This window comes from Oreochromis aureus, linkage group 17 (genome assembly GCF_013358895.1).
Source record: "Oreochromis aureus strain Israel breed Guangdong linkage group 17, ZZ_aureus, whole genome shotgun sequence".
Taxonomy (NCBI): Eukaryota; Metazoa; Chordata; class Actinopteri; order Cichliformes; family Cichlidae; genus Oreochromis; species Oreochromis aureus.
In genome coordinates this window covers 15,154,711-15,180,097 of record NC_052958.1, presented here as the reverse complement: position 1 = coordinate 15,180,097, position 25,387 = coordinate 15,154,711, and the positions used below count along the sequence as shown (strand labels likewise).

The following is a 25,387-nucleotide window of genomic DNA, read 5'->3' as shown; positions in this document are numbered from 1 at the left end:
TTTTACAACGATCAAATAATGTTTTTAAAAGCTGATTTGCCTCATTGATTTATTTAATAAGATGACGTGTTTCTATTGAACATGTCAGCAAAGTTTTTAAAGTGAAATGATAACAAATTATAATCTAGTTATATCATTAAGAACAAGCACAATATTTCACTGCATATTACTGCATTTCTGCTGGTAGATGCATTCAGATTGCAGTTGGTTTGAGTCTTGTTTTCTACATTTTACTGGTTAATGTCCTACAGTAGGAAACAAGAATACTAAACTTATTAATTAATAATATAACTTCTTACATCACCACACAAAACCACCTATATTTCTCCAGGAGCAGGTCCTAATCATTATCTACGCAGATTTATTTATTTTTTTTAAATCAAATTTTAAGTGTATGTAGTGTTTCTTACAATCACTTATTCACATAGAGTGAATTCTCCTAAACTGCGTTTTTCTTCCTCGAGATGGTGTTTGCGTAAACTGCGATCGTGTGAGTTCCGATTTTTAAAACATCCCCTGAAGGCGGCACAAGTTCGGCAGCTCTCAGTAAAGGCAGGCTGATGATCCAGCTGCTGTGCGCGTGAGTGTGTGCGAGGACATGGATACAGCTGGCGTTTACCACTGAAACCGATCACTTTACAGTGTTGCCGTGACAGTGAGGCACTTCCGAGAACGACAAAACTTCTTCCACAGCCGCACTCATGTGATTTTCCCCTTCTTTGAGCCATGTCCAAGACCCTGAAGAAGAAGAAGAACCACTGGACAAACAAAGTCCACGAGAGTGTCCTTTGCAGGAATGAGGAGGGGGAACTGGGGCTGGAGTTGAAGGGCGGCGCAGAGAATGGACAGTTCCCGGTTATCGGCGAGCTTCTCCCGGGCAGAGCGGTCTGCCATAGCGGCAAACTCTTCCAGGATGAACTCCTGCTGGAAGTCAATGATACCCCTGTGGCTGGACTCACCACCAGGGACGTCCATGCTGTGGTCAAGCACAGCAAAGACCCCCTCCGACTCAAGTGTGTCAAACAAGGTGAGGTTTGTAAGCTTTCGGCGCAACTTTCTCCCATGTCGCAGTTTTTCTTTCGGTTCTTTTTTGGAAACCGTTAGCTTTTTTTCTTTCTTTTTTTTTTTCTCCCTGAACGCGCTTTTCTCTTTTGACAGCACCTATTGTTTCCCAAAACTGATGCGCTTACCCCTAAGGCTCCATACTTACAGTAAACCATGCAAATAAATCACATACTTGCCACATATATATTATAATTATGCCCTTATTTTGTTGCTACACTTATTAGGCGTATAGAAACGATTATCTAAGAGGTGTTGCTGGCGTGTTTTTGTGTTGGTCGTGGTGTGCTCCTGATGTGTTTGGCACTCGTCCGAGTTAGGGGGTGTGTTACAGTTGTGGCAGTCAGAAAACACATTCCAGTGTTATTCATAATTCATAAGAAGTCATTTACAAGTATTGCGCCAACTCCTTCAGCCTTGAACCCAGCTACTAGCTACAGATATGGAGTAGTTTAGGCATGCTGTACTTGCAGTAATGTAACAAAGTATTAATCCGATATATTTGGCATGATACCACAGATATAAACAGTGGATTATGTGAGATGCTGGATCAGATTAAATTGGATTGAGCCTTCCACACACATTTATTTCAGCAGAATATTACAGCCATACATGATCTTTCTTATAATTAGAAATCTAAATTGCTGAGACATTTTATGCCCTGATTTAAAAACAAAAAAGAAGAAGAAAAAGAAGCAATTATTTAATTGAAAGAAAATTAATCAGGACTGACTTTGATAAGTTTTTGTCAGTTTTTGTGTAATAGCAAGCTGTTAGGATTGTGCCACTTTTGGGGTAATTTTGCTGGCCATTTATGGACGCCTACATGTATTTGAGGAGATGATCATAAATGAAAAGAACTGGTCATTTTTGTGTTTAATGCATGTGCCATTTGCCCAAATGGAACCTCTGTTATTCTTTCCAGATTCTTAAATAAAAGAAAATTGCACTATATTTTCAGTTTAACCTTTGAATTACATATAATTTTTCTCTTTTTTTTCTTCAGAGCACACATTTAAGTATGCAATATTTATTATCCAATTTGTGCTTCACTGAGTGGACTAAATTGGATTTGGAAGGGATATTTTATAAATATTAGAGTAAATCCCAGAGTCCCTATTTCAACATTATAGTTGTGTCACAGAAAATGAAATATATCATAAAGTATGATAAGGTCACCGTTAGCTTGGTATTCAGTGCAATGAAACAGCAAAAGCCCCCCCTCCTCAGGATTACTACAGAGGGCTTCTTTTTTTCCTTTTTTTTTTAACATGGGAAGTGCTGTGGATTGCTTAAGTGAGTGTAGTAGCTGCGCTGGATACACATGAGGCTGTGATTATGTGGTCCAGAGGCTATATAGTTTGTTGAAGAAATGTTTGGTTTTGCAGTATATGGAGTAGCCAGAACACACATTTTAAAAAGAGCACAAGTCAAAAAGAATTTCCTAACTTGTCCCTGGTTCAAACTCATCTCATTCTTGTCAGCTTTGTCCTCCGGATGTGCAGCTCTTATGTCACGGACACACTCCTCTGGCTGTCTGTGGTTTTGATCTCGACAGCTAATGACTCTCCGTGTCTGGTGTTGTGCGCCGGGACCGGGATCTGTGGGATCTCATTTTGGGGTGAAAAATCAGCGAAACCCTGTAAGAAGCTTTGGATCAAAGTCTTAGCTTGTGTGCTTGCATAAGTGTATCTGTGTGTGTGTGTGTGTGTTCATCGTCACCCCAGGGATTTATTCAAAAGGCAGCCAAGCCTATACCAAACTAATATGTTAACTTTTTTTTCATGAAATATTTATATCCTCCAGCAATTTTCCAAGTGATTGATATTTTCCCATAGCTGCGCTCGTGTTTGTGCGATTGGTTGTTTACAGTGTTGAGCTCTTTTTAATATGATTGATATGTACATTAAGTAAATATTATGGAGGAAAAACAGGCTTTTGCAGTGCCCTCGCAGCTGTGTGCCCAATAATAAATATTTTCACTTTCAAGCGGACGCACATAAACTTCTATAATCTGTCTCAGTAGATTCTTTATTGAGCAGAGCGAGTCAGAGAGCACAGTTTAGTCCACTTGTTCTGATGTTATATGGTAATATGACTGTGTTGTTAAAGTTTTTTTTATCTTTATGGTTAGTTCTTTGTTTATCGCGTGCTGCTTGAAAGTTGGTGAACTCTAGAAATGCCTGTATTTGTGCATAGATATGAACTAAAGTAGTATTAAACAGATGAGAGACAGAAAAGAGGTCAGCTGGTCATTTAGTGATTGAGGAAATGATCCAGTATTACATATCTGAGTGCCAAAAGTATCTGTACATCAAGATCTAACTGTAAATTTTAGAGTGAGCTTGGAGTGAGATGTGTTCAGTCAGAATCTAGACACTGGTAGTGATGGAGATGAAGCGGGTGGAGACTTGGATGAAGATCTCTCATTGGCCAGGATGAGATGGAGAGGTCCTGGTTTGCATGAATGAAAGTCTGAAAGGCAGAATGGTAGAAGAGCACTGAGATTTAAAGCGCACTGAAGATTGGAGTAATGACGACAGAACTGAGTTAGACGGCATGAAAAAGTGGCGAGGAATGAGTGAATACAGATCTTCCTTATTTAACTTGTGCATAAGTTTCACATTATGTCCAAACTAAGAAAATACAATAATAATAATGTCCTCTCCAAGAATCTCTAAGCAATAAAGATAAAGTCCAAAAAGATAAAGTCCAAAAGGGAGGTGAGGAGTACTCTAGAAGGTCATGAAGGAGTCCTGCCTGCAGTTTAAGAAAAGATCACATGGACAACCCATAAGGCTGTTCAAACCATGTTTTTCAGGCTAAAATAGAACTTTCGCAGAAAGGAACTGAAGGCGTGGGACCAGATCCGCAGGCCTGACACCCCCACTGGGTCTAAGCACTGGGATTTGTTTTCTTCTTCTTCTTCTTCTGTTTTTTTTTTGTAAAATGTTGTCATTTTGGTCTGTCGGACAACTTCCAGCTTTTTTTTTCACACTTTGAAATCTGAGGTCATGTTTGAACATTAAAGATAAAAGCTATTAAGGATAAAAGCTTCACTGGCTTTTCTTACAAGAAAATGGAGCATCTTTCGTTTTGAACGGATCTGTCAAAAAATGTCTAAAATACAGAAAAAAAATTAAAGCAGTGATATGTATATATGTTATATTTCACAATAATGCAAAAAAAAAATGTGTAATACTTTTTAACATGTCACAAAAATGAAGAAAATACTGTTTTCATTCAACTTTCATGCTGGATTGAGCAAATATGACAAGTAGTATCGCATAAACAAAAACAAAAATGTCAGTACATAGTTTCCAGATGGTACTCTAATTATAACCGAGAAAATAATTTAGTTAAATTTATGCACTCTTGTCATTTTCAAAACCTACTTTGTAGGCATGCACATCAGAGGAGGCCGAGCAGCTTGAAAAAAACTATTAAGAAGTTTAGAAATGGAATAAAGGAGAAGGTAAATATTGTGACTTAATACCCCTTTTCCTATTCAGCTAATATCTGCGCACTTATGTTACGTCACACTACTTTAGAAGTGTGAACACTTCCAAAGTGCCCTGCTTCACACTACTTTCAATCAACTAACTAATCCGCCAGGCTGGAAGCATCATTGGTCAAATTTGGAGGCGTTTGAGTCAGTAGGGACAGCAGGTCACTGTACAAACTGCTCTCCATCATGAACAACCCATGACACCCACTCCACACTTGTGAGGGAATGGGAGCTCCTTCTCCCTCAGACTGATTCAACCTCGCTGCTGTAAAGAATGCTTAAGGAAATCATTCCTACTGTTCTCTATAAAGCTGTACAATAACTCTTCATTCTGTGACAGGTGAAGACATCTGAACTGCATCTCGCGTTGGTGGTAATGTCATGGTTTAAGACCTGTTTTGAACCCCCCTGTCATTGATGGAACCATCAATTTGGAAGACACCACTAAATACCATACTAAGGCGAAATGTCAGGACACCAATCCATGAAATGAATCCCGAGACAAAGTGGGTCATGCAGGAAGACAGCTACAATCAGTACACAGGTTCTGCTGCCAATGAATAGTAAAAAAAAGAATGTTTTGGAAGGACCAAATTCGGGCCTTAATCGAATAAAAATGTTATGGAACTGAAGCAAGCAGTTCATGTAAGGAAAACCAGCAATGTCCCAAAATGGAATAGATTGTGTAGGAGTGCAGGAAAATTCTCAAAAGGTGACAGGCAAGAGTGACAAAGTTTGTGCTACACAGCGGTGTCACACCAGATCTTCTTGACCCTCACATGTGTCATTTCCATTCATTACAGCTGATAATTTTTTTTGCAGAAATATAAAAATAAAAGTCTAAAGGCATTATGAACATTCAAGCTTCACTGTAGCTTACGTTTATTAATCTCAGAGCCAGCTTTCCTCTAGAGTCTAGAGTTTATTATATAAGACCTGTAATCATAAATGCAACACTCTTCTTTTTTATCTAGATAAATGTGGCAAATCAGGACTAGCTTTTGTGTGTGTGTGTGTGTGTGTGTGATCTGAGATTGTGGCCTTTATATTAAGTATTACAGAAACATTTCTTCTCTGTCTCTTTCTCTCTCTCTCTTTTTAAGCTGCTAAACTCATTTAACTTTGAGAAAATTTGTCTTAGTCTGTGGCGCCTCATGGTAACAATGTTTCTATGACAACAGTACATGAAAAGGCACTACTTACCCATTCAGTGTTTTGAGATTTTCACCTGAACTTGCTGGCTTTAGTGCTTTAGTGTGTAGATCTTATCCTCAGATAAAAGTGTTAAAGACGTGTAAATGTGTCTTTTGAAAATTTACAAATTCTTTATTCCATCCATTCATCCTGGATAGGTTGCCAGTCTATCGCAGAGCCAACAGAGAGACAACTATGGCCAATTTAGACACGCTGCAGGGCATCCTGAATGCCTCTGGATTTTCACTGACTCGGGCAAATTTTAAAGCTGGACTCTGGGAAACTTGAAGGTGTTTCCATTAGACTGAATGATGTATCAGTTGATCAAAACGTAAACACAAGATCCATCCCGATTATGAGTAGAATCAGGGTGAGACATTGTCTAGAGTGTCCCTTTCTTACATGTAGCATACAGAAGGAGATGATCTGCTTCGAGGCATACCTGCCAGGTTTACACTGGGGTGCTCCCTGAGTGTAGGGTCCAGGAAGCAGGAGGCAGAACACATAATGAGCGCTTGCTAACTGTGTATTTCCTCCAATCAGCTCCCTTTGTATAAGTAAACAGGTTGGACTGTGCAGATCCTGTGAAAAATTTCTAAGAAAGTTCATGGCTGCATTGCATACGTGAAAATGGCATCACACAATGCTGAAGAGGTCTCACTTCATACTTTTACATTTGAATTAACAGCTTACCAGCAATGACTGTTCTATAGTATGTATTTCTTTTTGTAAGCAGAGCTTTTTCTCTGATGTCCTTGTTCTTAATGTAGTGTGCTCCTCGCATTCATAAATGGTTGACAGATTACTTATTGGGTTCTCATTCATTATTGTGTGTTTTTATTTATTTATATGTTTTTTACAAAGAAATTTGAATTTATAAACCCAAATATGATTCAAGGATGAGCAACATCCCATAATAATGAGTGGGTAGAATACGCTTTGAAATTCTGAGCGTTGTGTGTTTTCGCAGTGTACTTGAGGGTAGCTGAAGGTTTTGCTCAAACCCAGCTGTAAACAAAGCCTTTGCTCACAAACCCTTGGTATTTGAGGTTTTGAACAAGGGGCAATCTCAGAAGCCGAAAAGTGAAGCCAGAGCGGAAGTGCTAAAAAATTGCAGTCCCTCTAGCTGCCGCATAAAGCTAGCTTCAAAAGTGGATCTGACCCATGTTAGACCCATGAGTGGGGCTTGTATTATAGCTCTTCCAATTGGATACTGTAGTTAAATGACAGGTGTCATTAAGTTGGAGCTCTTTACTGTGTGCTGTTGGTGCATTTTGGAGCATTATGTCTAAAATGCTATGGACCATCCAGGTGTTTGGAAGTTTTGTCAAATATGTGGTTTGGTTTTGGCAAGGGAAAATCTAATGTGTTATTAGTCTGTTATTTACACTCCTGTGGAAAAGTGTTAAACCAAGATGTCAGAAAGAAACCGTTGCGGAAACAGTTTTAGTCTTTCAAGATTTCTCTTTGGACATCGGCTGGTCTTTCACTGATTTTTTTTAGTCCAGTCTTTGTATCTGACAATTTTCAGAGGACTCATTTTTTTGTATAAGCCATTGAGACCTGCATACATCTCACCTTTTATTTGATCCATCTGTGGTTTGCTGAAGCCTCATCAGATACGGTCTCAATAGAAGGGTGACTGTCAAGAAACCGTTATTAAGGGAGGGGAAACGGGGGGAAAAGGCTGAGGTATGCCAAATTATTCAAGATCTGCACTGAAAATCAGTGGCAACAGGTATTATGGAGTGATGAATCCAAATTATGAAATTTTTGGTTCAAATCGTCTTCAGCAGGTAGGAGAGAGGTACAACAGTGTGTGCTTACAGGCATCTGTAAAGCTCTGTTACGCTTTGGGGCTGCATTTCAGTCAGTGTTGTTGGTGAGCTTGTCAAAATTAAAGGAATTATAAATAAAATACCGTCAGATTTTGAGCCACCATGCAATAACATCTAGAAACCATCTGATTGGCAACAGCTTCATTTTTCAACATGACAATGATTCCAAACACATTTCCAGTGCAGAAAAAGCATTTCTGGATAGAGAAACATACACTGAACCCCTATCAATCATGGACTGGCCTCCTGAGCTTGGACCTCAACATTACTTTAGCAGTATGGGATCATCTAAAGGCAGCCAACATTCAAAGATGAGCTTTGAATGTCTTTCAAGGGGCCTGGAGAACTATTCCTGAAGACTACTTGAAGAAATTAAAAGAAAGCCTGAACTCTTAGGCAAGCTATGTTGCCTTATATACTGCATTTACTGTATGTTTGCCCATGTTTCAATCAGTCAGTGTGCCTTTTTACAATTTTCCTAGCTAAATATAAAAAAATGAGGGGTGGCTCAATACTTTTGCACGATCCTGTAGCTAATTAGATGAACTCTGTCCTTATGATGAATCAGTACAGTTTATGGAAACCAAGCAATCTAGCTTTAGTGAATAACCTAGCACTGCCTATTTTTTATCAAAACGGCTCCAAACATTGACAGCGCAGTGGCATCTGTTACACTGACTATTTTGAACTAACACTACTGTGACTAGTCAGGACTCTGTGGTCTTGAAATTTTGAAATTGTGTACCTGTCCTTAAGCTCAACTAAAGACAAGCCTCTTTGGCTGACATCCAATACTGATAATGACATTTTTTGTTTGCGTGTTGAATTCTCTTTTGTTATGTAATTATTTCCCATTTGGTGCCAGAGAAACAAAAAACCTTTGTAATGAGTTTTTACCTTTTTTTTAAAGAATAGTCGTTAAAATCGTTCCACACCTTCTCACACTATCTTTGAATTATTGGAAATAAGTAACACAGTATTACAACTAAGGCATTACAGCAGGTAAACACTATGCACTGCCATTAATTGATTGGCTTTTACAGCCTTAAATGTAACTTTTATTGTATCCTTTAAAAAGAAGAGCAAGTTGAAGTAGACATACTGCCAGTAATTAAAGTACTTTAATGCAATGTAGCTACCTTATTGTTTTACAATGAGGCCGCTACATTCCAATAAAACAGTAATAAGCTGTGCTTTGTGTAGCTTCTTTCTGCCTCCAGTCACGGAACAGGGTCAATGACTGGCTTACATGCATGGTTGATCTCCAAAAGATGTCCATGGCCTTTCTGAATAATACATCAAGTTCTCTTTTGCAGTGCTCTGCTGCTTCACTAATGCCACAACTCTAAAGGTGTTCTCTCTTTCTCTTGGGATGTCTTGTCTGGATTGTTAGCTTTTACCGTGTTCTTCTCTGTAATTAAAAATGTGGATCTTGATTCTTTTGGTGAACATGAGTACTGTTTATGCGTTTAAGTACTTAATTTCCTACATAATGTAATGCGTCTTTAATTTTTCATGTCAACTGAAATCCTTGGGTATTATCCTCCCCCCCCCACCACACACACACACACACACACACTATAGCAGGGCTTTTATTAGTCTCTGAGGTGAGGATTAGATTAGTTTGCCATCAGCAATCAGGTGTGCCCTGTAGGACATAATTAGGATGTCCGCAAAACACAAAGAAGAATATTAGAGAAAGTACGGCACTGTTACATTCCCAGAGAAATGATGAATTGTGCTTGGAGCAGAACATTATGGATAATGTAAGAGTGGCATTAAGACTACATCCTGTGGCTGTTGTGGCCCCTGTGGATTAGATGCTAGTAAAGAATAATGATGCACATTTTCAGAGTCTCTCTCCTGGGTTCAGACATTCATTAAGTTGCATTCAATTGTTCACCATGAAGTTTACAGAAGAAAAGGAACGAGTATGCTGGCTGTTTACAGTACAGCCAAGTCACTGAATGAACACCCATGTCTGTCCCCGGAAGATGCACCTTGATATCAGGATGACTAATGAGTTAATAACTGTCAGGAGTTAATAACAGGGTTGGGAGACTTGCGATGCCTTGAGCAACTGGAATTTGATTTTTGAAATGTGCAATACATGTTGGAATTTTTGCTTGCAGCTTATCAGCTTGTTGTTTCTCTTTTAACACTTCTCCTGATCCCTATTAAGATTGGTGATTTGTGTACATTAAGTAAGAGGAAAAAATAGCAGTGATGCATGCTGAAACAGCTAGCTGTGGTGATGAGTTATTCACCTATGCAAAGCTCTGTGTGAGAACGAGGGGCAGGATGTCATAACTTTAAGTTAGCAGAATTAACACAAAGCGGCAGATGCTGTTGTGATGCAACTCTAGGCGAGTGTTCTGATAAGCAGAAATTAACACATTGTCGGGCTTCTCACCCCCGACACTGTAGTTTCTGTCACAATTATGTTAACCTATTTCAGTACGTCTTTTGCTGTTTGCTTCTTAGCGAGGAGTCAGGTATACGCTAAGCATGCAGAATGGTTTCTAAGCAGTCACGTCCATGGGCAAAAAGAAGCTGTCATGAGTGGGAAATCTGCATGAAAATAAAATCATAAATGCTACTGCTGAAGCATCAAGGTAAATTAGCTTTATATCACATCTACTGCTGCTTTTACTCTATCCTTCCTGCACACTCAAATGTCCCAGTTCAGTTTCCTATTTCAGCTTCCACCAAGCATTAATGCAGCCAGCTATGGAGCCTGTCACTGTATCTTTCACTGCCTCTACAGTGAGAACACACTTACTGTGGCTGTACTCCAGCGTGACTGAGAACCGTATGCTGATTGAGCTTCGCTTAGTGGTGTTGGGGGTGCAGGTAGGAGCGTTTTTAGGTAAGCTGAAGCCAATCAAGTCTGCTAGCTGGGTGTCCACTTTGTGTTAGCTGGTGGCAGTGAAAGTCATTACAGCAGCCTGAGCTTGGGGAGCTTTAGCAAGTCAGAAATGGCAGCAGCCATGGTTCTATAGAGACAGCAGTGCTGGTCAGTCTGTCAGCCCAGCACTTTTAATACATGTCACTTTCAATACGCTTTTGCCAAAGTTGTATCAGACTTGAGTTCCCACAGGATTGGGCACAACTGGCTTTGACAAGTCTCTGATTTTAAATGTGAACTTCTATAATTCAGAGTTAATTTTAGACGTTAGAAAAACAACAAGCAGTCCCATCTTCTTGCTCAAGTTGAGCCTCAAACTTTGTCTCATTACTGCCGCCATTGATTAACTTTTTGGGAATTATGTATGAATGTTACAGACCAAAAAAAAAACAAAAAAAAACTGCAACACCAAGTATTTACTGTAGTATAAGAGTAGTGTTGGGCGTGTATGTGCCCTAAAAGCCACACTTCAACCTATTGTTAGGGCAATTTGGAAGTTAAAGAAAGCTAGCAGCTTAGGAAATACTGGGGCAAAGAGGGTAGACAGAGTAGAAAGGGTTATGCTAATGTGACAAATTTCTTTAAATGACAAACCCTTCATGCATCAGGCGCTTGCAAGGAAAAAAAATTTTTTTCTCAGATCTGGCTTGGAGGGGGTAGAGTTTTCTTAATGCTAGAACCTCCCTGGGATTACCCTAAAATTTTTCAAGGCTTTACTGTTGACATTTTAACCAAACCAAAACTGGTTTCCCTGGTTGTCTGCCTGAGGATTTTGTTGAATCTTTGGTAATAAAGGCTGGGATTTTTATCTACACAGGAGGGGTGGCATTATGCTAGCAGAGCAGCAGCAGCTTAACTGCTCACTCTGTGACTGCATATTTTTCAGGCACTGTAGTTTTGAATAAATAGACTTTATTTGTACAAAAATAAAGTGCATTATTTGTTAGGTTTTGAGTTCTTTTTTGACCGGAATATTTTTTCAACTGCGCTTACAAGGCTACTATGTTTGGGTCACATGTTAACACCACAGCTGCGTATGGCTAATTAGCATAATGAACATGATTGCTTTGCTGTTTAGCATATCATGCCCTTTATCCAAACTATTTTAACTTACATTGAAAAAATACGTCTACAGAAACACAAAAAGTGTAATAAGTCAGATAAATTTAATAGTTTAGACCCCAGTCACACTTTCCTCGAGCATCACCATTTGTCTGACTGAGGTCTTTAGCTATAGAGATGAAGGAATCCCACCATTTCTTGGACATTCCTGTCACATAATCCTCCTACTGTGTCTGTGTTTATGTTCATGCACTGAGGTCCTGCGCTTTCACGGTGTCTCTCCTGCTCAACACCCCGTCTTGCCTCTATTTGCAGTGTAATAATGGTTGAAATGGAGTAACAGCTGTGGTGGCAGTTTGGTTCGTGTCTAGCAGGACACGAAACATGGATTCAACCTCTGTTTCTGAATTGTTGCAATCTGCTTTTTACTCTGCATCAGCAAAAATGATTTGTTTCTGACTGACAGCGTGAAGCCAGAGAGGCTAATTTAATAGAGATTCATAAATTAAAAGATACGCTCGTTCATTAAAATCTTGGCATTACATGTCTTTTTTTTCTGAACCTTCCAATTTTATTTACAAGTCTTTGGTTGCATATTGACTTCCGTTATTAGTACTGCTCCTGCAATAGTTGAGTCACTGTCTTCAACTATACATATAACTGTGCATGCTGCATAGCTGACAGCTAAGCAGATTCATACAAAAAGAGCAGGTCTCAGCAGAAACTGTAGGTTAAGATAAAAATGTTTTGCAGACTTGTATCTCAAGCATGGAAATCCATACCAAAGAACAGTCTATAACATGGCACCATGCAGGCTATTCACTAGCTCAAGGGAGAAGTGGTATGTTATGACACTATCAAGTCAATGGTGCATGCCTAGCCAATGGAATGAGTGATGTGAGTGATGATGACTTTGGACTGGTGGCAGGTCTATTGGGCTTTTGAAAGATGGGACTGGGCAATCCCTGAGAAGTTGTGTTGAGTCAGAGACACACACTGTTGTTGGGAGGGCGGTAATGATTGTCAGTGCAGTCAGACTCATCTGTCTTGTTGTCAGAGACCCCACTGAGAGTGTAAAGTTGCACCAGCAAGTGCAACACAGACAGTGTGATACACAAACAGACACATCACATGCACGCATAAAGACCTGCTATCCTCCACTGTGTGTGTTTATGTGTTTGTGTCTATGCGTGTGTCTATATATGTGTGCCTCCCTGGAGCCTTAGCACCACTTACCACATCCTGTCCAATCATGCTTGACAGAGGCTTGGTGGAGAGATGCTGTTGTCGTTGCCTCTGTTACACTGTCTGACTGCCAGGCTCACCTCTAGGGACAGGTAATGATAAGGATAACATACTCACAAACTCTCTCACACACACACACACGCATGCACGCACGCGCGCGCACACACATAACTGTCCTTCCCTCCTTGTCAACATCAACCATCTGTTGTGGCAAGCTGAAAAATTCTAAGGACTGAGCAATGAGTAGGCTGTAAATAGTTGTGTGTGTATAGTGTTCATATGTGGTGCTGTGCATTATTTAAATTTGGATACCAGAGTACACTGGTGTTTTTGTGTGCATTTGTGTCTTTGTGTTATTGAATTACAGTTAACTTGATTTATAGAAGAATGCGTGAAGCTGTTTCTGTGAAAGTAAAATTCTTATTTTCCCTTTAACTCGTGTGAGAGTGCAGGAAACTATTTAAGAGGTCACAGTGACAGTGCAGTTTAATACACTGAATAATATCATTTTGTCAATGGACAGTGCAGGTGAGGATGATGGGAATGTACGTAATTGGACTCTGTAAAAACTAATGGCTTTAGATGAATCCTCAAAGTATCACAAAAATGCAATGTTAATATCTGATATTCAGTCTGATATTTGAAGTGATGCTGAGCTCAAAGACAAATAAGCAAACTGAGCAGCCATCATTTACCGTGATTAGAGCAATGCCAGTAATATGTCAAAATTATTTGCAGCTCTTGATTTATTAAAAATTACAATAACGGGAGAGGAGACATTTCATGTTGCCCGTCTTGGGAACCGGGGATCAGACTGTTAGGGTCTCTGCTAAATGGACTGATTCTTATATAGCGCTTTTCTACTCTCCCGTAGTACTCAAAGCGCTCTATACAACATGCCTCATTCACCCATTCATACAAGCACTTCTAAACTCAAGTGCAACGTAAACTACATTCATACTCCGATGAACGCATCGGAGAGCAACTCGGGGTTAGTATCTTGCCCAAGGATATTTGGCCTGCAGACTGGGGAAGCCAAGGATCGAACCACCAACCTTCCAATCAGTAGCTGATCTGCTCTACCACCTGAGCCACAGCCACCCCTCTGCTCTGGCCGCCAAATCCATAAGGCACCAAACCCCCTATGGTGCCTCCTGCAGGTGGTGTGCCCACTGGTGGTTGTGCCCATGTGGCTCCTTCTGGCTTTGCCCAGGCCTGGAGCCTGGTCTGTTTTTCCTCAAGCCGCATCCCAAGTCTAACTCCCGAATGGGGCCCTGATAACTGTATTCTGAACAGTCCTGTGCCTACAAGGAACAAACTGCCCCAGCTCATTGGATCACTAGGGCACAAACCCTCGACCACGGTAATGGGGGGATTTATGGAGGGAGCCGGTTTAAGTGGTTCAGGCATCTGATCAGGATGCCTTCTGGGTGTCTCCTAAGTGAGGTATTTTGGCATGTCCTACTGAGAGGAGGCCCCAGGGCAGACCCAGGACATACTGGAGAGATATCTCTCAGCTGACTTGGGACCTGGATAAGCAGCAGAAGATCGATGGATGGATGGATGTACAATTAGTCATAATAAAAGCAAATTATCGTAGCTTACAAGTTAATTGACTAACTTGCAAATCTGCTCTTTTGTCCCTCTAAGGAGTAAAGTGGGCCCATAGCAGCAGAATAAAAGAGCACCCAGATTCCATTACTTTAGGGGTGACTGGTTCATGATGGTCTCTGACTTACTGTGTTTATGTCTCCGTTACCATTGGCTGTTTCCTCATGCATTTATTTAGTGGCTTCATAATAACAGTCCAAACAACTGCCTGGAGGCATTACTGAGATGGATACCAAGTGGCAAGACTTAGTTCAAGAATGACTTTAGAACTGGTGAGTTTATTAGTCCTGGTTTTCTAAATAAAGATGGGCTAAAAGTCTTGCATGTCAACACACCTACATGCTGTCTAAGTAGGATTTTTATTAATGTGCCAGCCACAGGTGAAGTCTGAGCAGGAGGATATCTGTTTACCTGTGCTCATCTGGTGGGAGAGGGAGCTTGTGTAGCTTAATAATTGATGAATGATTTTGGTAATCCAGCAATTAGCAAGACTGTTTTTGCAGCAAGTCTGTGAATTTTAATGAATTGTAGACAGAGGAACTGCAACTCTCATCTGTTTCCTAGAGAGCATGTATTGTGTAGCGGATGTTTTTTCGGGGGGGTTTTGACAGTAAGTGCAAATGTACAGTATTTTTTAGCTCCAGACAGTGAATGGTTTATTTATTTCATACTGTATATGTACACAGATTTGCTTTGAGAGACACTAGACGTGTTGTTTGTTTGGCAGGAATTCTCACTGATCATAAAATATCTACCTATCTTATTGTCAAATCTCAATGACACTTCTTTTGTCCAAAAGATGTGGCGATTCTTCTCATCTTTGCAACAAATCACAGCTGTCATATTTACACTTTTTCTGCATAGAGGAAGCTTATTTTCAGCCTCCTTTGGGCCCTTTCTTTATCAAAAGCCACTCAAATTCTGAAAGTGGAATAGTGCAGACCCAGCAGCCCTCTAGGCAGATGATGAACCAAAAGAAAACATCAGATTTGGGTTGTGAAGCCGTGATGAATCACAAAGTTGCTGTTGTGCAACCTGCAAAATTTGATAGATGCCCCCCTGGATACCATAAGATTTTGCAGAGGGAGATATTGTAAGTTTTCATATTTCATGTAGGGAAAAGCTCACATTCGACATCCTCAAACAGCCAGTGGTATGAATATAAATGAGATCTAAATAGGATATTTTGAAGCGTAGACACTGGGGAGGGTGAAATTGGCTGACCTGCTCTCTGAGAGAAAGGAATATTAAGCAAACTCCTCAGCCCTTACCAGTTGTTGCTGATTCACCAAAAAAGGGAACAATCGATATGGAGCGATTAAAGCCTTTCTGAGTGCCTCGGTGGTCGTTCTGTCCTTCACTGCCAATCTCTTGGCGAGGATCAAATGCTCTTTTTATTTACCACAAGTGTGTGTGTGAGAGAGAGGATGGTTGCATTTGTATCCATTTGAGTTGTTCCTTTCCCTTTTGGTTTGGGCACAATAGATTTTTTCTTTTTTTGAGGATAATCATTTTTACAAGTAGCAGAACTACTTCCTTTTTCTCGGAAAAACATTTTGTCAGGTTCAGTCACTCTGACTTACTACCAAACAGATGTTCATGGTACATATACATATACAATATCTCCAAGAATACTTTGGCATGCAATCAGGAATTGAAAACCACCAGCGTTCTGATTAGTAGACACGCTGCTCTACCTCCTGAGCGGCAGTCTCCCCGATGTCTGTCTGTCTGTGTGTTCTTCTGCAAAACATGACTATGCAGTCCTGTGAAAAGTATACACTATGATTCTTTAGCTTGTACGATCACTTTTAACTGATTTTTTTTTCCTTGTGGCTTTTATCAGTCTTCCAAATCATTGTGGAAGAATTTTAGTCCGTTCTTGCTGCAGTTTATTGAGGCATTTATTTAATTTTCCTGCCACAGCATTTCAATCAGGTTCAGTTCTAGACTTGACTGGCTCATTGCAAAACCTTGATTCTTTTCTTTTCAGCCATTCTGTTGTAGATTTGCTTTTGTGTGCTTTTGGCCAAGCTTTAGCTGTCGGACAGAGCCTCACATTTGACTCTAGAATACTTTGGTATGCAGAGGAGTTCATGGTTGACTCAATGACTCCAAAGTCTCCAGGTTAGTGGCTGCAAAATAAGCTATCCAAAAGTGACCCTGTGCATTATGGCCAGACATTGCAGCTTTAGTCTTATCTGTCCAAAGGACATTTATCTGTAAGTTTTGTGTTTTGTCCGTATGATTTTTCAAACCTAAGCTGTGCTGCCATGTCGGTTGTCCTGGCAACCCTTCTAAAACAAGCCATGCTTTAAGTATGTTTCTACTGTCATGGCCTGTAAATGGCCTGTATTTATATAGCGCTTTACTAGTCCCTAAGGACCCCAAAGCGCTTTACACATTACGTCATCCACCCATTCACACACTGGTGATGGCAAACTACATTGTAGCCACAGGGGCACACTGACAGAGGCGAGGCTACTGGACACTGGCGCCACCGGGCCCTCTGACTACCACCAGTAGGCAACGGGTGAAGTGTCTTGCCCAAGGACACAACGACCAAGACTGTCCAAGCCGGGGCTCGAACCGGCAACCTTCCAATTACAAGGTGAACTCCCAGCTCTTGAGCCACAATCGCCTGTCATGAACTTTTAACATTTAATATGCTAACTGAGGTCTTCCTCCTGAAAATCTAAACTCATTCACTGTTTGGTTTAGCTCGAGCTGAGATGACGAAAATGGAGCTTTTGGTCTATCTAGATATGGTAGGCATGTTTAAACTTTGGACAGACCTACTGAAGCTGTATGCCAATGTTTCCAGTGGTGAAGCTAATTAAGCTTAGACATGAAAATCTGAATCATTCTCATTTGTGCACTAAATCTTGTAAAATAAATTTTAAACCAAAGATAATGCTCATGTTGTATTTTCCACTTCATATCGCTCACTGCTCATATGATGTGATGTATGCTTGATTAGATGTACAGTTGCAAGAAAAAGTTAGCAAAGCCTTTGGAGTTACCAGAATTTCTCATTTGATTTGTTATAAAGCACGCTCTCATATTCATCCCAGTCACAATAATAGACAAATCTAAACTTAAAACACACACTGTTGCATGTTTGATGTCTTCATTTAGCACTTGTCACGTCATGTTTTGCTACCTCAGGGGCTGAATGTCTTGCAACCACTGAGGGAACAATTACTTGTAAATTGCACCCAGAACCTTTATAGAAGAATGTCAGGGTAGAAATATAAGACTTGAAGCTTAGGCAAGACAATGTCCCAAAGTTCACAAATAAATCAATAAATGTTAGAAAAAGAAGAAAAGTCAGTAATGTAATGACTGAGTCCCGACCTTAACCCAGTTAAGATGCTCCAGCGTTGCCTTAAGATGACTGTTCAAACAAGACATCCCAACAGGATCGAGGAACTGAAAATTTTTAGTAGGAATGGCTGAAAATTCCTTCTCCTTGTGGTCCAAGTTTCAAAAGGAATACTGCTACATGTGTAATCCAGCAAAGTGGACTGTATTGTTGGACCAATGATGGCATTTAGCACATATACAATGATGAAAACAAAAGTGTCTACCTGATATATTGATCTATCTGTGGTGTGTGCAGAAGAATTGCTGTTCAGAACTGACACAGCAGCAGTTTCTGACTACACAAAGAGTCTGCAATAAGACTGTAAACAAGACATTGATTTAATGCCCAGCCGTATAGATTCTACAAGGAGCGATGAGACACATTATTAGCATGTCCATTCAATAACTGTCTCTGTGTTGTAACAAATCTGTGTGCTGACCGCATCTGTCTTACTCTCCTCTTTCACACCAGTGGTTCATAAGCTTGAGACCAGTGTTGTCAGAATGTAGTTTTGACTTTTTGGGATTCCTGTCAACTCTCACACTAGCCTTTAGCTTCCCTTTAGCAACATTTCTCCGCCCGGCCCATGATGTTAGTTTTGCCTGAAGCGAGGTCACCTCCAGCTGCTTTAAGCCAGCTCACATCAACACTCCTGGGATGTTTTTACATATGCAGCATGGTCTCTCACTGTCACTATTCTATCATCCTTTTTCTCTGTCCCCATCCTTTGCATTCACACACTCATTTCATCCCGTTCTCCACTGGGAGCTGAGGGAGAGAAGCATGTTAAAATAGTTACAGGAGATGAAGAGGCCGTGCAGTCCCCGCGCTCGTAGACATTATTCATGCCTTCCACGGGTCTGTCTGAAAGACAAGGAGGCAATGAGAGAGACACAAACACCTGATGCTCAATTGATGCAGAGAAAGCATAAAAAAGAGGGAAGGAAGGAGTGTTGACAGACAGCAAGAGGAGAAGACACTCTGCACTTGTTTTTTTTACTCAGCACATCTGATGACAAACACAGCTTTGACCACCAATTTATGCTTCGTTTAACACAAAAACCTTGAGCATCTTGTTTTTTTTGCTCTTACTTCTTTATTTGCACGTGATTTGAAGTACTGATTTCTACTTAATTGACTTTTACGTTATTGTATTAAAAACAAAGCAAAAGAAAAACTCCAAAGTAATTAGTAATACTGTCGTCTGTTTGAGAGAGAATGCATAGTTCAGTGTGCTGAAAAAACATAAAAATTCTACTGTTGTCTTTTTGCTTCACTACAAAAAATAAACTGCAATGAGATTAAATTGTCACCACAGTCTGTTATTGTATTTTCACACGACGCATTTAAAGGAAGCGAGGAGTTATTTTCATCAGTGGCGTCTTCCATTTTTCATTCTTGCAATAAAGTGATTTTGTGTGTCATGAGTGGCATCAATCCCAGATACTGCATATCATTTTAAATAGAGATATTTTTAATTACATCAGATTGTTTTGCACTATGCAAGGAATATAGCGTTTGGCCTTGGCTCAGCCTCAGAGAGAACATCTTTTATTATTTGGCAAGCAGCTGGATGACTAATCTTCAAATGTGTCACAGTTGTACAACAGTCAGGCCCTTTTTTCTAAATCTTCAGCTGTGCCCAGTTCCTCTGCACTTGGATGGCACTTTGATTAGATCGTTCATTGGCCGTGGTAGTAGTTTTTCATAATACAAGAAAAACAAGGAGCAAGTACAAGAAATTATGTTAAAAAATGCATTGTCAGTGACTCACGCTTGATTGTAATGATCTGTGCCTGAGTAGCTGCAGGATAGTTAATTGCATGCCTCTCTGTCTTCCTGCTTGTCAAGCTAAATAAGCAGCGCGGTTTAGAAAGGGCATCTTCAATTAAACAGGCTTTATTTGACTAAACAAGCCACTTAAGTATTATTACATTCAAGTGCAAGTGTGGATGTGCAGATATCCTAGAATTTCCAAGTTAGTGAAGACCCAGTTTAGTAGTCTAAAAATAAATTTACTATTGTTTACTATTGTACGATTCTGTACTCATTTAATCATTTTATATCATTATAATTTCACTATTTTTGATAGTGATGCACAGATTGATTGGCCCAAGACCAGAGATTGCCCATTTCCAGCGTTCTTTGCCTTCACCAGCAGATCATGTATGTCTGATTATAAGCTGGTCTGTTTGACAGCATGTGAACAGACGCAGGCTAATAGTTGTTAGCTTGTGGCTGTGAGTTCTTGATTGTGACCAAAGGCAGAAATTTGCCAGAATAAACTTTTTGGGAATCAGGGTGAAAACGTCAACCATTGTTATTGCTCTAAAATTTGATTCCCAGACAAACAGACTGACGTGACATGAATGTTGCATGGATTTGACAAACGTAAGAGTTTGCATTAACAGTCTAATCCAAAGTTACGTGAATGCAAACATGTGTGAGTACTCTACTGTGCCGCTCCAGGTATTCAGAATGTGAGAAAGCAGTCGCCAGTCCTCTGTGAAATAATGAGCTATCATAGTCTCACATGACTCCACAGTTGCCCAAATTAATACAGCCCTTACTGCTGTACTCAAAGTTTTCTCCATCGTACACTTTAGCTTTCTGGGTGAATTTTAAAGTTCTGTGTCTCTGCAAAACTGTTGCAACTCTGTGAAATACCTGGGTTTCATTATTTTGAGCATGTAACAAAAGCCCTCATTTTCCGGAACGCTGTATGAATGCAGGGCTTTACAAATCAAGGAGGGGATGCTATTTTCTAAGCTCACGCTGAACTGGGAGCTATGTCAAACTAAGGATGTCCAGTGTTGGTTGTTGTTTCATTGAGCTGATTTAGGGTTGCCTTTGCCATCGTTGGCTAATGTTAGCTCACAATGGAAGTTGACACCTCGCGTTCATGGTGTATTCATCAAGTCATAACCGTTGACTTTGACCTGTCTTTTGCTATTCTAGTACTGAAGTTAAATTTGTATTTCAGTGCTATTCTGTGTCTTTTTTTTCCTCCTAGGGGTTGTTGGTGGAGGAAAGAGCCTGTAACTTGAACTATATTAAAAGTATAAAGGCAGCGTTTGGCAATGCTTTATTAAATATACTGAAGTTATTGTACAAAAAATATCAGCTGATTATTAGAAGTCAAATTCATTAGATTTTATTTGGAATGACCCAACTGTATTGGTTATTGGCCATATAGTGCTACAGCGTTCTAAATAACCCAGGGCTCTTAGCTGTTATTTTCTCTCCTATGCTTGTTTTTTTTTCATGCTTCAGGATCTTTATGCACAGTGAAAATATGTTGTCCAAAATATGTCCCATTTCACTTTATCCTTTTGGCACCTTTGAGTCAGACATTTGGAGCCTGGTGTTTATAATACTAAAAAAGTGCAAGATATCTGTTTGGCCAAAATTTCAGTTGGACTTTCTTGTTCCTACATGTTAAGCCAGTACATTTCCAGTTAGTGGAGAATGTAGAGCACAGAGATACGCAGTCAAAACTTGCTTTCCTCACTAGTTCTCTTTGCCCCTGGGCAGCAGAGCCATGCTGTGCTGCTTTTTGAACCATAGGGAGGTACAAAGGGGGCTAGGCAGCCGTCTGGCATCACAGTGTCCTCATGTCTTCGAAACTCTCTACAGAATTGTTTCCACCACAGGGTATGCAGTAATTAGACTGAGGTCAGGGGAGTGTGTGACCTCTGTGCCTCCTGTACCAACGCAACATACTGTTTAGAAGTGCTGCCCGACTTCCTCTAACAATTAGCAAAAACACCCTAGTTCTTCACTCCTGTTACTGCTGCCCTGCTGTTTATCCTCCGCAGTGATTAATATCTAGTTTTCAAACTCCCTCACCTTGTTCTGTCATTTTTTTCTTCTTCCTTTCATTATTATGTTTGTGTATAAAAGCAGAAGAGAAAACAAATTTTATTCCGATGACAGTCTCATGAAGCTGAAGGACGGTTAAATGAGTCACAGCAACTTTCTCCCAGAAGAGTTTTAAACTTTTTTTTCCCAACTTTTTTTTAGCTTCTGTTTCATTAGGACTAGACACCATAAATATTTTGTTGACTTTAGAAAATGATTATGGTGTGACATTAACCACATCTACAAAAAACTGACCTCGTTTTTTTTATAGCCACTATAATCATGGAACATGGGCTGGCATTAGTCTGCTCTGCATGATAAATGCGATGCTGGAGGAGTATCCAGTGGATAAAAGTGAAATGGCAAAATATCTAAACCAAGTGTTAGTATGTAATTAGAGCCTGCTGTGATTATCTAAAACAAAATAATGGACACATTTAAAAATTGACTGAAAAAACGACAGAGTTTACTCTGATTAGGAAGCTTTTTTATTATATTCTCAAGAATTTTTCCTGACTCTGTTGACCTTTAGTTCTTGCAGTTGTGACTTTTTTACTGCCTCAAGGTCCCATGCCGTTATTTCCATACTTTATTTGCAGTGTTCATTTTGTTGGGATGATGATAATAGTTGGCATAATTTATTCTTTAAGATTCTCAACACCAAATTTGATGCCACAAAAATAATAATTCATGCCAAATTAACATAAAATTTTATTAAAAAATTGAGCAAGCAGTGCTATGCTAACATACGCACATACTTAGATGTAATTTTACTGTTATGGCAGTAGTCAGCTAACATTATTAACATCACCTAGCTCATGTTATAAGTCCTTATGAAGATAACAATGCAGTGTAAACTTATTTTGTTGCCAAAAGTGCCCTCTGGTGGACAAACTATGCAGCATCGACACTTGAAGGGTGTTTCTCTTTTTACTTTCTTTAAATTGAATTTATTGGCTGATAAGTGCCCATACTGATATATTAGCAAATAGTTTATTTAAACGTTGTCGATATTTATCGGCTTTAGCTAGCCTTGTGTGCTGGATTGCATGCAACTACATCAGCACCCAGTACTATGTACAAGCAAGTACATATGAGTCTTTTTTTTTAAATGAACTATCAATAAATATATAAAGAAAATATTAATGAAAAAATCCTGACAATAAAAAAGAGTTAAGTTCAAAGTGTTTTATACCTCACTATGAAAAAGTCTGACTGCTGTGATAATATTTAATGTTCACCCGAGATGCTGGCTTCTCTAAGCTCGTTAAATTGTCCAGTTGCCTCTGGCTTCAGTTCAGTGGGCCAGAAGAGTTCTTCTATTAGCTGCTCCTTCAGTCCACAGGACCACTACAGCTCCAAGGCAAAGTTTTTAAAACGCTTTGGAAAGAACTGAATTTCTGAACTGATGATTTCCAAATTATTTACAAATCTTCACCTAACAGTGAAGTTACAGTTACAGACACGCCCAGATACCGGTTCTTTTTATGTCCTTATTGAATACAAAGAGTAACCACTCACAGCGACATACTGCAAAAAGCGAGTAATCTCTTGGAGCTCTTGGACTTTTGCACCTCGTAGAAGCCGTTTTAGCACCAACTCAACCTCCGTGAGGTGCTGCAAGCACAGTGGTGAGGAGGAACTTTAGATCACTCCTACTATGAAACTGTTCTGTGTTATTTCTGGGATGTTGTAATTGAGCTGTGTTTAGGTCAAACCTATCAATCAGTTTAAGGTTTAATACAAGAATTTCCTCTTTTCTTCCCTACCACTATAAGTGTGCATTTACTTGTATGTTTAGAGCCACTGTGCTGTGCAGTTCTCCTGTAAAATTTCTTCATACAGTTTGAATTTCATACATATTCACTCTCCCATGGTATTTGAGTGTTCCCATGGATAAGCTGAGATTAGAAGTATTACTTTGTTATAAAAGGCATTTTGCTTACTGACAAAATCCATTCTTCTAAAAAAAACAAACAAAACAAACAATGGTGTTGATTAAAGTCGTATCTTAAATTGAGAACTGTCAGGTTAACACTTCTTGGGAAGCATTTAGTGAACTTACAGTAACACGACATGTTGCCGTCAGCTCGGTATAATTACATTTCACCTGTCGCTTCTCAGCCTCACACATTGTGTGTCAGGAGGTGCACTCAGAGTGAGACAGGCTGAGAGGAGAGAAAAGAGAAACTAGTGAGACTATAAATGAGAGTGTAGTCTAATGACTCACTAACACGTAATGAGATGAGTGCATTTTTTTTTTTAAATTTTATATATCCCGGTCTTGTCATCTGTTATTTTTCTAATAAGTAAAAGATCATCTTGAGATGTTTTTCATTTATTTTACAAAGGAAGGGAACCACTTAAGTTGATCCTGCCTAAAACATAAAAAAAAATCTCTTTCTCCTCTGAGTAAAGAATATAAGCTTTTAAATCTATCACTGGTGTTCAGTTCGTTTTCCGTATTGGTAAATGGCCTGTATTTGTATAGCGCTTTACTTAGTCCCTATGGACCCCAGAGCGCTTTACACTACATTCAGTCATCCACCCATTCACACACACACACTGGTGATGGCAAGCTACATTGTAGCCACACCCTCTGACCACCACCAGTAGGCAACGGGTGAAGTGTCTTGCCCAAGGACACAACGACCGAGACTGTCGGATCCGGGGCTCGAACCGGCAACCTTCCGATTACAAGACGAACCGCCAACTCTTGAGCCACGATCGCCCTGCGAATATTATAGAGACGCACAGCACTGGAAGAGGTAAAAAAAGCATTTAAAAGATACATTTGTTCTTAAAACTTCATTAAGAGAAGTCATTACCATGTTCTGTGAACAGGTCTTTTGCAAACTTAAGATGTGCTGCAATGTGTGTGTTCTTTTTTTTGTCCTAATGGACGCATAAAGATTTTAGCAGGTTGTAGAGATTTCAGCAGGTGTTTTGCTGTTACCCTTGGGTCCCTTTTTACTTGTTTCAGGATTGCATGTTGTGCTTTTGGTGTGATCTTTGCAGGACACGTACTTCTAGGAAGAGCACTAGCAACAGATTTTCCTTCTTTTTTTTTAGTAGGATTAACAGCCTTTGTGCATCTCTGTGGCACTTTTTAGGACACATGAAACAAACCAGTCTTTTTGTTGAAAGTGACAGACTTTGTCAGGATCCAGACTATGTTTGCCTTTAGGGAGAAGAATCTCTACGACTCACTCTTTAAATTTCATCTTCTTAATTGGACTTTAAATAGTTTTTGAAAAGTCATTAAACAAAATGTTCACTTACTTTTTGAGGCTGCCATATGAATGATTGCTCAGTCTGTTTAATAAAGACAAAACATACAGGTAATTCCAAAGGGATACGAGCCTGCCCTGATTCTTGTGCCTGACTGTATTCATGTGCCTCTGGCCAGGCCGAGCTCCTAACCATTATGATGAGTGATGGGTCTCTGTTATACGAACATGAAAGCACCCATTGTTATTTTAATTAGGTGAGCCAAACGAGCACTGCATTGCAAAGCTTCCTTTCCACCTCCCTGCTCATTTTTCTACAACTACACTTTCTCGTGCTTTCCTACGCTCTCTCACTTTGCTTCCCCGCCTCTCTTCCTGTGCCAGTTTGCAATGTAGGTGTTGTCATCCGGTCGTTGCGACACCCAGACCCCATGCAGAGAGGAGTTGTATGGTGTTTTTCTGTATCTGTGACAGAATGCTACAGGAAGAGCCTTGGTGCTG

General features: G+C 39.8%; 1 protein-coding gene across 7 annotated transcripts in view; it reads left to right on the top strand.

The window, feature by feature from the left end:
- The first annotated feature begins 548 nt into the window (after nt 1–548).
- Nucleotides 549–25,387, top strand: part of magi2a (membrane associated guanylate kinase, WW and PDZ domain containing 2a) — a 252,987-nt gene continuing 228,148 nt past the window's right edge. For all 7 annotated transcript variants that reach the window (XM_039600931.1, XM_039600930.1, XM_039600929.1 and 4 more), the window contains exon 1: nt 549–1,027. In XM_039600931.1, coding sequence (XP_039456865.1) covers nt 727–1,027 — 301 coding nt within the window. In that variant the 5' untranslated portion in view covers nt 549–726. The remainder of the gene's footprint in view (nt 1,028–25,387) is intronic.